General features: G+C 41.0%; 1 protein-coding gene across 1 annotated transcript in view; it reads left to right on the top strand.

Moving 5' to 3' along the window:
* The first annotated feature begins 206 nt into the window (after positions 1-206).
* The window catches only part of LOC113406239 (histone-binding protein RBBP7), a 13,754-nt gene continuing 1,538 nt past the window's right edge, over positions 207-12,422 (top strand). The window contains exons 1-11 of the mRNA XM_026649753.1: positions 207-340; positions 691-835; positions 1,416-1,561; positions 2,551-2,724; positions 3,191-3,306; positions 5,944-6,104; positions 8,008-8,134; positions 8,332-8,409; positions 9,742-9,818; positions 10,424-10,481; positions 11,756-11,866. Coding sequence (XP_026505538.1) covers positions 325-340; positions 691-835; positions 1,416-1,561; positions 2,551-2,724; positions 3,191-3,306; positions 5,944-6,104; positions 8,008-8,134; positions 8,332-8,409; positions 9,742-9,818; positions 10,424-10,481; positions 11,756-11,866 — 1,209 coding nt within the window. The 5' untranslated portion in view covers positions 207-324. The remainder of the gene's footprint in view (positions 341-690; positions 836-1,415; positions 1,562-2,550; positions 2,725-3,190; positions 3,307-5,943; positions 6,105-8,007; positions 8,135-8,331; positions 8,410-9,741; positions 9,819-10,423; positions 10,482-11,755; positions 11,867-12,422) is intronic.

Genomic DNA, 12,422 nt, shown 5'->3' with positions numbered 1-12,422 from the left:
CAGTGGGCGGGTTTGTTGAGCTGTGGTCCGCCTCGCACGCGCGCTGCTGCTCGTCTCAGCCTCACCGCCCCCGTTCATTGGCCGCTGCCGCGGGGTCGTGGCGGTCTGACCCGGGAGCGCAGCCGGGTCGCTGCGCATGCGCACTGGCGGCGGCGCGGGTTGGAGAGTCTCTCGGAGTCCAAGCCAACGGTTTGGAGAGAGAACGAGGCCGTCTGGAACCCTAAGGCCGGCGCGCGAGCGGCCGCTTCATCCGCGGCGGAGACGGCGGCGCCAGCTCCGCCGGGGGGAGGGGAGCGCAGCGCGGGAGGGAGCCCCACGCACAAAATGGCGAATAAAGAGAGTAAGAGACGGCGGGGCCCGGCCGGTCCCTGTTCGGGCTGGAGGGTCGGGGGTGGGCGGGTTTCTTCTCCAAGGGCGAGGAGGGGTGGGGGCGTCTCTCGGGACAGGCTGTCTCTGGGGGCGGGGCGATCCCAGTGCCGCGGGGCTGAGCGGCCCGCAGCGCGGGGAGGGGAGCGCGTGGCCTCGCGGGCGCCGGGCGGAGCCGCCGCTGGGTCTCGTCGCGAGCGGGCTTCGGCTTAGGAACAAATAAAACGTGAGGCCGCTGGTGTTTCCCCCTCCCCCCCCGCCCCGGCTCCTGGGAGCCGCCCGCCTAGCGCGCCTCTGTCTGTCTGTCTGTCCCCGCGCGTGCAGTGTTCGAGGACACGGTGGAGGAGCGTGTCATCAACGAAGAGTACAAAATCTGGAAGAAGAACACCCCGTTCCTGTATGACCTGGTGATGACCCACGCCCTCGAGTGGCCCAGCCTCACTGTGCAGTGGCTGCCTGATGTAACGAGGTGAGACTCCTACCTGCGCTCCGGTGACCTGCGTAAACCCCCGTGCGCCCTGTTTGGAATAGACTTTTAGGATAATAGTGAAAGTAACAGCTTGCGAGAGGGAAATAATCTCTGTTTAAGCAGTCAGTCGTGTCTTCAATATCTGAGCTACTCCTCTTGCTTCACTGTGGCTGACTGCTAGGAGTATCAACACTGGAAAATCTGTTTGTCAAATGCCTTTACCTGCATTGACATGGATTTACCATAGTAGGTGCTGATGTATGCCTCTATTTAATGTATGTGCACATAGAAGTCTTATTCACACTATTCAAGCGATAGTGACAAGCACTCTAAAAGACTGGGATTTCAGTATTATTGAAGATGTACTTGTTAAATTTACTGATGTCAAGAACACCTGGAGTTCAACTTGTAAACATTTATGCTGATATGCCTAATATGGCAAGGGAAAATGTTTTTCCCCAATTAATCTGTAGTCTCCCATAGAAATTGGGATGATACAGAAGAACTTTGCCTCAAAATATTTAAAAGTACAATACAACTGTGTTCAGCTTTTTGTAAGACTGCCTGTTTTATTGAACAGGCCTGAAGGAAAGGATTATGCCCTTCATTGGCTAGTGTTGGGAACACATACCTCTGATGAGCAGAACCATTTGGTTGTTGCAAGGGTCCAGATTCCTAATGATGATGCTCAGTTTGATGCTTCTCACTATGATAGTGAGAAGGGAGGTGAGTATTGCGGGAATTTTTAGATTGTGTACTTCTAGCAGCAGTGTTAAACAGTGCATACCTTATTTAATTGTGTTCTAACTTGGGTTTTAACTTTAAAAATATTTTTTAAGGGTCTGTTTGTATACTAAACTTGTTTATAGTATATAACAGTGTCTCTCAGCCTTTCCAGACTACTGTACCCTGTTCAGGAGTATTTCACCGCACTTAAAGTCTACTTGCTTACAAAATCAGACATAAAAATACAAAAGTGTCACAGCACACTATTACTGAAAAATTGCTTATTTTCACCATATAATTTATAAAGTAAATCAATTGGAATATAAATATTGTACTTACATTTCAGTCTGTAGTATATAGAGCTGTATTCGCAAGTCAATGTCTGCATGAAATTTTAGTTTGTGCTGACTTTTTATGTCAGTGCTTTTTATGTAGCATGTTATAAAACTAGGCAAATATCTAGATGAGTTGATGTACCCTCTGGAAGACCTCTGCTTACCCCCAGGGGTATGTGTGCGACGGTATATAGTGTAGTTCTAGAGCCTTAATATATTTTACTCTGACCCTTTTTAAAAAAATCTGAAAGCTGATAACAATTCATGTTAAGTCAGTATTAGAGAACCTCCTGCAAAAGTCTCCTATTTGACATAAATATTGACTTTATTAGGTCTTTCATTTGTGATACTTAAGCTACCTGGTAGACTAGCTTAAGCAAGAGATTTACCCCTCGGAAGGTGTTACGGCTGGTCACTACTTATTGTAATGACCTGTTCAGATTAAGAATACTTCACTGCTTTCAAGATAAGATAACTTTTAAGATTTTATATTAAAGGGGTATAGTGTAATTAATCTTCCATGTGACTTGTATTACTACATTAAACAACTTGCGATTATGAAAAGCCTGAGAACACTGGCTTAACACACTTGAAATAGTTGACATGATTTTAACCAAAAACACTTTTTATATGTATTAAAAAAAAAAAATCTAGAATTTGGCGGCTTTGGATCTGTAACTGGTAAAATTGAAACTGAAATTAAAATTAACCATGAAGGTGAAGTAAATCGTGCTCGCTACATGCCCCAGAACCCCTGCATCATCGCTACAAAAACTCCTTCCTCTGATGTGCTGGTTTTTGATTACACCAAACATCCATCTAAACCAGGTGGGTCAACCTGCTTAAATTTGATACAATAACTTCTCTAATATTATAAATGTAGTCTAGATGTAGACATGAGTCTGACAGTAGTCCGGTTTATTGTATTTTGATGCTAAAGCACTAAGTGTCTGAAGGTGCCCTAACTCCCATGCTAGTTAAAAACAATTTGGATTAGTTAGAATATGCTTGGGGTAATTAAGCTCAGGAAGTTTGCCTAGGTATTTCAGATTTGAGGTGATAGAGTAGGACCCTCTGTGACTATCTTTAGCTATCATCAAGTGTCTTGTAACCTACTTTGAACACGAAATTGAAAAGCAAATCCTGCTTCTCCTTGTAGTAAGCATATGCAGACAATTTGGAATTGTATTTTATTTTGCAATGCAAAAATAAAAATTCCATCAATTACAATCCATCATATTCTTCTTGTTTAAAGGAGCTCTAAGAGCTAAACAATGGTTTGGTTCTTTTTCAGACCCAAGTGGAGAATGTAATCCTGACCTTAGGCTAAGAGGACATCAAAAAGAAGGCTATGGTTTATCATGGAATTCCAATTTGAGTGGACACCTTCTCAGTGCATCTGATGATCATGTAAGAAACTAACTTCCCCCTTTGTTAATACAAAACAAAAGGAAGAGTTGCTGATTCACATGGTCTAATAGTATTTTTCCCCATAAAATCTCTTCCACTGGTCTTCTCTGTCCAGTGTACACCAAAATGCCTTCATATTTTTAATTCTAGATGTTCATGTTTCTATCCTTTATACCCTGAAAGCCCACTTACCATGACACATTATCCTTAACAGAAGGAGGTTGGGACACCTCTATAGCTAGTTAATGCCTATCCCATAATAGCTACTCCTGGGGGTATTCTGCGCAAAAAAAAAATTAAAAATTCTGCATATTTTATTTGTCAAAATAATGGCAAATAATTACACCAGTTTCAATTGTTTCTGTAATTTATTTAAACTACAGAATGAAGTCACTAACTATTCAGCATTTCCTAAACACATGAAAGTTGCAAACAATGTAACTAATACCCTGCATTCCAGCTAAATTACATTACAGAACACCAAACAGCCAAAAAAAAAAAAAAGTAGAATGTCATTTTAAATTGCTCTGACTTTCACACATGAAAGTCATACCGTTTTTGCTAATCATTGTCCTGGACCTGGCTGGGTACTTTGGGAAGCGCTTGGTTCTGATTGTCCTGATTGACTGCTGGGTGAATGTTTTATTTGCCCCCAAAGTCTTTTTTTTTTTTTTTTTTTTAATGGGTAAGTAAAATAAATCCTGAGCTGTAATCTAATCTCATTGTGCCACTTCGGCACAGGGAAAAAAGTGAGAAAGCACATAGATCTTCCTAGCTGATTCCTTTACTGTCATTTATAAGACTTTACATCATTCTGGCAATGTAGGGGCCTTAAAACTTTTACAGGTTTTAAGCTCCTGGGGGAATTGACTGAGAATGGGAACAGTTAACTAACGATAGGAACATTAACAATGGTTTTGTGTTTTTTTTACGTTTGGGGGAGGGGCGGCGGGATCTGCCCAAGGGGTCTCGCCCGCTGTGTCCCCCACCATTATGAGAGCAGGGGATGACGACCAAACACCGGAAGCAGGAGGGGAAAGGGGAACAGGTCGACCACTCCTCCCTGCTAGGCTGCAGGCAGGGGAGGAGGGCGCCGGAAGGGGATGGCTAGATGTAAGAGGCGGGGGAGCTATCAAGGACTTGTGCGGGTTCGGTCACCGACTCGGGATGGGAATCCGGCTCCTCTAGCTGCACTAGGGGAATGGGCGATATAACTGCATTGGGGGTGTGTGTGCAGTGAAACGGGCAAGCGCACGGGGGGGGCATGGGTGCATGAGGGGAGGGGCTAATCAGGGCAAGGGGGGCCGCAGGGGGAGGGAAACAACCAGGCTGTTACTGGGCAGGCAGGCTGCTGCTGCTGCTACATTTCTGCCTCAGAGAATGAGATCAATTTAACCATCAACAGCAACATTAACAATGGTTGCTTTTTTTTAACTTAAAGGTCTTTATTTTCAAAAATTGTTATGTTTTAAATCCTTAAATTACTACATTTAAGAGCAGTATACGATCACATTTGCTTAGCTGTACGATCTTCTGATGAAGGAACAATAGTGGTTTTAACACTATCACTAGAGGCCACGTCTGTTTTATTTAACTGGAACACCATGAACTGGAAAATACAGCCCTCTCTACTACTACTGGGTGCTCTAAAACTTTAGGATCACCCTCATACAGAATCTTGGCCTTTTTCTAGGCAGGCAGGCTGCTGCATTTCTGCCTTGGGAACGGAGCCTGCCTTGTGCATAATAAAAAGCCCTACCCCTCCATGCCAGTCTCTCTCTTGTTGGCATGCATGAACGCCCAACCCTGCCACCTGATTGTGATCGTCTCCCACAAAGGCATGCATGCCCGGCCCCCCTCCCCATGCAGTGATTTGTGTCTCAGAGGCTGGTCCAGGCACGCTGGAACAGATGCTCAGCCTGGACTGCCGGGGAAGAGGCACGTGTCCCCTCACAGATTTTTTTTTGTATTTTTCTGCATGGAGGGCACAGAAATATGCAGACCATATGGAGGTGCTGAATTTTGTCAGGAGTAAATAGCCAAAGGGTTTGTTATTGAATGGCACGATACAGTCTCTCTCTTCTCCTCCCCTGTCTCCTAGAGAAATTGCTGAATGGATGTTATATTTGCACTAAAGACACAAACCTGTGAGATGAGGTTAATGTCTTGGGTTGCAGCAGCATCTGTGGAAATCTTTTCTTTTAGTCTCCCTTTCTTTCCCTGTCCTTCCTTCCCCAGCAAACCCAGCTTTGGTATTTGGTGGACTACAAAAACTACATTCTAATAAAGTCTGGGCAGAGACCCCAGTAGGAATATCATTAACTCCCTTTGGCTTTAGTAAGCTTTCTTTTTATAGGCAGTTATGATGGTGATGTGTAAGGGCATAACTTTATTAAATGAGGCTTTTTAAAAGACAAGAATGATGGTCTCAAGTTACAGAAAACACATGAATGCCAGCAGTGTGGCATAACTATGTTAACAGTTCTAAAACCTGTGAATATTGAACTTGTATTCTGATGTCAGACAACATAATTGGAATACAACTAGATTACTATCCATATACTGAAAGATTTACACCAAGGAAAGCAAGTCTGAACAATAAATTACATTGTATTAAAATGTGACTTTTGTCTGCAGACTGTTTGTCTGTGGGATATAAGTGCAGGACCAAAAGAAGGCAAAGTTGTTGATGCTAAAGCAATCTTTACTGGACATTCTGCAGTAGTAGAAGATGTGGCATGGCATCTGCTTCATGAATCTTTATTTGGATCAGTTGCTGATGATCAGAAGCTTATGATGTAAGTTTGGGAGGAGAGTTGGGGGTGGGGAGAAACTGAGCAGTTCTCTGGAACTTATAATTCCCTGCTTGTCAATGCAACAGTCTAGACAAGCACTGCACACTGCCTAATTTTAAAAAAATATCTATTCAGGCTATGAGGTGGCCTGCAATCCTAAAATACTCTAGCCTGCTGTTGCATTAACATGAAGGTAAATCACCTAGATTTTACAGCATTACTTGTATTTCTAGGAATCTGGATAGGAATAATCCTAAATGTGCCTTTCCTTCTATTTGTTTTACTGTTCAATGTTGCCTTTCTTACTAAGACTACATTGTAAATATAGATCTATGGTTAAACAAATGGTGAACGGGAATCCTGATTCTACAGTTTCTCTAGTGACCTACATATTTTGGGTACTTTTATGGTCCCATCATTGTAGGTCCAAAGCCATGTTGCTGTGATCCACAGAACCCCTGCTCAGCTGCACCTAATCTTGTGGGTGTCTAAAATCACTAGATGCCTAAATTTCTGCTGTAAAAAGTTCCTTAGCACCTAAGTTTCTACCTCCAAATATGTGCATTGCTGCCTTAGGTAGGCATCTGGACACTGAAGCCCCGCTGCAATTCTCAAACCAGGTGAAGATCAGTGTTGCCCTCCCTCTCTATCCTGTGGGCTGCATCTGGCAGGTGTTTGATCTGAGCACAAAACAGCCACTTGGTTATGGCATATACTGAGAGGTAGAGGAGAGTGTTTCTCAGTCTCGCCTGTTGAAGCTGTTCCATTTTAGCCCAATGAATGTTTGTAATATAGAGACAGTGAGGATGACTCTGTAGTCCAGTGGTAGGGCACTTGACTGAGAATTGGGAAACCCTGCTCAAATCCGTTCTCGAAAATCATGCGGAAGGAGGAATTTAACCTGGGTCTCCCATATTCCAGGTGAGTACCCTAACCAACGGAGCTAAAAGTTATAAGGAAGGCTGTCACTGCTGCTCCCTCCTCAAGTCCTTTTGTTTAGCTGAGGCTGTGTGCCTCAACCTTACATATTTATCCTCACAACACCCAGGAATTACAGTAGAAGGGGCACAGAGCGGCTAAGTGACTTGACTAAGGTCACAAATGGAGTCTGCAGTGGAGCAGAAAATTGAACCTAGGCCTCACCAAGTTTTATGCTGGTGCCCTAACCCCTGGATCATCCTTCCCCTTGATTGACCTGATAATTCTATTTAAAAGCAAGCTGTAAATACCATCAGGTCAGGTGGACTGACTAAATATTAATCTAGTGCTGTAAACTTTTTCAGAGATGTGAGGAATCCAGTCACATCTGTTTGCTCTAACAAATTACTTGACAGACTAATCATTCCCCTTGATAAAAGGGAAAACTCTTGAGGTTGTACAGTGAATGCTTTGCTTTTGCCAAAAGGTGAAATACCTGGCTGCTATAAATCTTCTAACTGATTAGTATGTTCTAAAACAGATGATATTGTACTAGTATGGAATGACAAATGACTCTCAAACCCTTACCCCCCCCCCCCCTTTTTTTTTAAATGTTGAAACTTGTATACCACGCTTTTCAGCCTGGAAGGAATGTTTTAGTCCCAAAGTAATGTGTGTTAACTTTATACAGATATTTAATGTGTACAGTTTTTATGTACTATGAAATGAGTGCTAACTTTGTGACCAGTGTTCATTCCACTTATAGCCTGTTTAGATGAAAAGTTAGTGCGCGGCATACTAGTGTGCTGTAGATCCACACACACTAGCTTGCTGGATGCGAACTGTTCATTTAGACAAGTCTTCAGACTGGGCTGTTTCAAGTGCTGAATAGGGTTTAGTGTGTGAGAATTGGTTCTCCCTTCTACCACCTTTGACTGGCTTTTTTTTTTTGTGTTCTTCCTTTTTCCCACCCCTTCATCCAAAAAAGTTGGGACACGAGGTCCAATACTACATCCAAGCCAAGTCATTCTGTAGATGCCCATACAGCTGAGGTCAACTGCCTGTCCTTCAATCCCTACAGCGAGTTCATTCTAGCAACTGGTTCTGCTGACAAGGTGTTTTACTTACATATATTTTTAACATGCTATACAAATTGAACATATATGCTCCTAAAAGTGTGCTTAGACACTAGTCACAAATGTCAATAAAACAAGTGAAACGGGTAACTAAAATGTATTAATTTAAAATTGAGTAACTTCAGAGGCTTTTGGAGTAAAGGTACCTTATTTATTTTTTCCCCTTTCCCTCACAGACTGTGGCTTTGTGGGATCTACGAAACCTTAAATTAAAACTTCATTCTTTTGAGTCTCATAAGGATGAAATCTTTCAGGTGGGCAGAAGACAAATGAATAACTTGAAGGTTTTAGAATAAGGTTGTGCATATTGCTGAGAGCTCCGGATCAGGTGGGAATTTGGTTTGGTTTGGAATTCTGATATTGTGACCAGTTGAAATATATCTGATCACTGAGATCTGTTGCAAGAACTAATAGCTGAACTAATGCCACCATTAAGCCTTAGTTTAAGCAACATAGGTAATGTGAGTAGACTTTTTTTTTTCCCTCTTCTCCCCCAAAGTATATTCATGAGTCTGCCAGCTTTCTAACTTGCTGCTTTAACAGCAGCACACAAACTGGCATTTTATGGGAAATGCTTAGATGCTCTCTCACTATGGTTAAAATAAAATTAATAGGGCAAGTATAAAAGCCCAACAGCTTTTCTCAGAATAATTTAAAACAATTCTTGTCTATGTATCTGTGCCTCCCCAAAATCCTTCAATGTGCCCTGAAAGATAACAGATTTGGGCTATTTCAGATGGGTAAAGAATAGATTCTGAAGTTGAGGACCCCTCTCAAAGAACTCCTGGGCACCAGTTTCCTCTCAGAGGGTTCTCCAGCTTTGAGCACTCTGCACCATGGCATGTGGGGAGAGATGGTCCTTAACATTAGCGGATCACAAGCCATTTATGGCTTTATAGATGACAATCAACTCTCCAAAACCATCTGGTAACTAATCAGCCAGTTAGATCCAGAAGATTGCTTTCATGTGCAACTGAAAAGATATGCACAGGGAAGCTGTCTTTTTTGTTTGAGTCAAAAAATCTCCTAAAATATGTATGATCAAAGTCAGGAGTATAAGACTTAGCTTGACCCAGATTCATGTTCCTAAAATATGTATTTCCAAAAAAAAAAATTCACAAACAGAAGGCAACTCTAATTCCAAATATTCCCTTAAAGCTGTGTGACTTTATTCAATGACTTTCATTTTATGTATGATTAGGCAAGTTTAAAAATGATTTGCAGACACACTTGACCATTGTAGAAAATGGAACTAAATAATACTGACACTTTATGGTAGTATAGCAGTTTTAATGGTATATTTCTTGTGGTTGGATTTCTTCCATGAGGAAACTTAAGATCCTCTGAATTGGAGGAAAGCCTTGATGTTGGGGTACATGAAGTGAGAAGTAGTCTATATATTTTTGAGTCTATCTTCTCTAAACTTGTCCTTTTTATTAAAAATGTTGATCAGTTATGGCTGTAGCAGTTCAAGCATTGATAGTTAAAATTGGCAATGTTGGTCACATCTAAAGTTACTAGTTCAGAATACATACAAAGACATGAACATTATACTCCTATTTTCGAGAGATGTTCTCTTCTTACAGGTTCACTGGTCTCCTCATAATGAAACAATTCTTGCTTCAAGTGGGACTGATCGTCGGCTAAATGTATGGGATCTAAGGTAAAGAGTGATTCTGTTCCTTTATTTAAAACCTATGTGGAGGTAGAAGACAAACATCCAATATATGCAGTAGGCTTTGCATTTGTACTTAAAAATAAATAAGTCTACAATTTAGGCATAAGCTATTTTCTGTTTAAAAACTAGCAAACTTCAGTGTAGGAATACTATGCTGTCTTTTTATTGATCTTTGCCAGTTAAGTTTTAAAAAAAACCCACTTCTGAACAACTCTGCATGTCTCCCCCCCCCCCCCCCCTCCGGTCTTTTTAGTAATAAGTGATCTCTTCCCCAAGGGTCCTTTATTGATCTAATCTGCAGAATCTGATTTTTTCAGCAACCAGTGGTGATGACCCATGTTTGAGGATTAAAACTTCGGGTGAAGAATAAGCAGCAAGAGTAGGAATTGAAAACAAAGATATTTTCTCAGCGCAAGTGCCCCGATAAGAGAAGGGCATAGTCCTCCATTAGCTATTACTTTTTTTTTTACCTTAATTCCCAAATTGACTTCTTGCCCACTTAAATGAGATAACTATATTGATGTTGTAACTACTTCAAGATTTTAAGGGTTTAATTATACTTCCTTTAAACAGCATTGTTTTCTTTACAGTAAAATTGGAGAAGAGCAATCTGCAGAGGATGCAGAAGATGGGCCTCCTGAACTTTTGGTACGTATTTGCTGTCTTTAGCTTGGAGACCTGCTGATGCCTCATAAGAATTTATATCTTTATTCTTAGACTAAAGAACTGCAATAGCAGACCAGACCAATAATCTGTCTAATCCAGGAATTTACTTCGGGCAAATTCTTCAACGCCCCACTATCTCTCGGTACTTGATTGTGGCTCTCAACTGCTAAGTGAGTTTTAAGGCAGTGGTTCTTAATGCTCCTTTGTATGAGTGCTGCGCAGAGTGCCATTGCTGCAGTAGGTCTGCAATGTTGCCTATATCCAAGGTCAGGTAAAGTGTAGAAAACACAGCTGTAGGTTATACTTTTAACTATGTATAAACCAAAACTAACCTACTACCTCAAGTTATCATTGAAACAAAGTATAGTGTTTAATGTTTCCTAGATTAGGTAGTCATTTAGGGTTCTTAGCCATTTATAGCAGCATTAAGTTGCTGTGTTGCTAATACCAACTTTACAGGAGGAAAAGAAATAATCTGAAATAGCTTCTTTAGTTCATGTTAGGCTCTCCATCAAATGATTTACAAGCAACCAGTATATCTTGTGCACAACTATGTGGGAAAACAGTTGCTCTTGGTTGACTTCCACATCCAGTAATAACTCTTCATCTTGCTTCTGGGTAAAATAACCTAATATAGAGCTTTTTGAAAAGGCAGGAGGCTGCTGTGCCAAGTAACACAGGTAGCAAGAATGCTTTTTTAAATGGTGTTTCCTGCCTTCTCCTCAACAGTCCTAATCTGAAATGTTTGTGTGTGGGCGGCATTTACATGTTGTTTGTGGCGTACGTGTTAAGGCAGCTACTTTAAAACTGCACCTCAGAGCTCCACTTACAGTAGAACGCCAGAGTTAAGAACTGACTAGTCAGCTCCACACACCTCATTTGGAATTAGGCAGCAGCAGAGATGTGGGGGGAGAAAAACACAGTACTGTCCTGTATTTGCCTAAGCTTAAACTACTAAAAAAGAGAGAGCAGCATTTTTCTACTGCATAGTCAAGTTTCAAAGCTGTATTAAGTCATTGTTCGGTTGTAAACTTTTGAAAGAATAACCATAACACTTTGTTCAGAGTTTCGAACATTTCTGAGTTACGAACGAACAACCTCTGTTCCCTAGGTGTTTGTAACTCTGAGGTTCTACTGTACATAGTTATACCTTAGTTTTACTTTGTTTGCTAATGAGAATAGTAAATTAAAATATTTCACTACTTTGATGATTGTCTAGAGAGGTCTTGGGTCATTAAATTTGATCTTATTAACAGTTTATTCATGGAGGACACACTGCAAAGATTTCAGATTTTAGTTGGAACCCTAACGAACCCTGGGTAATCTGCTCTGTATCTGAGGACAACATAATGCAAATATGGCAAATGGTGAGTGTCCGAACTTAATTTCTGCATTGCTTTCAGCTTCATTATATAAATGAAAAAGGAGGTTATTCTTCTCTTAAAAAAGTCTTTAAAAAAGACAGACCATGTCTCATGTAGGCAATCTTTTTCCTCTAACTAAATGAATTTAACTTATGACTTGAACATTAAGACTAATATTCATACAAAAAAAGTTCTGTTATGACTTGTATATCATTTTGAATTTTATTAAGGATAAATTGAACTAGAAATGGCTAATTTCTAATATATACCAAAAATATCCATTTCAACAGATAAGTTAACTGGAGCTAAGATATTTTAGTATCTTCAAAAGAAGGAAAAATAGATCTTCAGAGTGAGTTTGCAGATATTGCAGGTTTATATGTGCTATGCTATCCAGAATCTAAGCTTTTGTTTTACAAATGGCTTCTAGAACTCCTAATTGCAAAGTTAACTGCATTTTTAAGACTTCTGGGAGTCATGTTGGCAGTCATTAATCCTAGCTAGTTATAGGATCTTAGTAGTAAAAGAGGAAGCCCTACATTATCAGAGTCCCTGTAAA

Source organism: Terrapene carolina, unplaced genomic scaffold (assembly GCF_002925995.2).
Source record: "Terrapene carolina triunguis isolate 2854851 unplaced genomic scaffold, T_m_triunguis-2.0 Scaffold23, whole genome shotgun sequence".
Classification (NCBI taxonomy): domain Eukaryota; kingdom Metazoa; phylum Chordata; order Testudines; family Emydidae; genus Terrapene; species Terrapene triunguis.
This window is presented reverse-complemented; position numbering and strand designations above follow the sequence as displayed.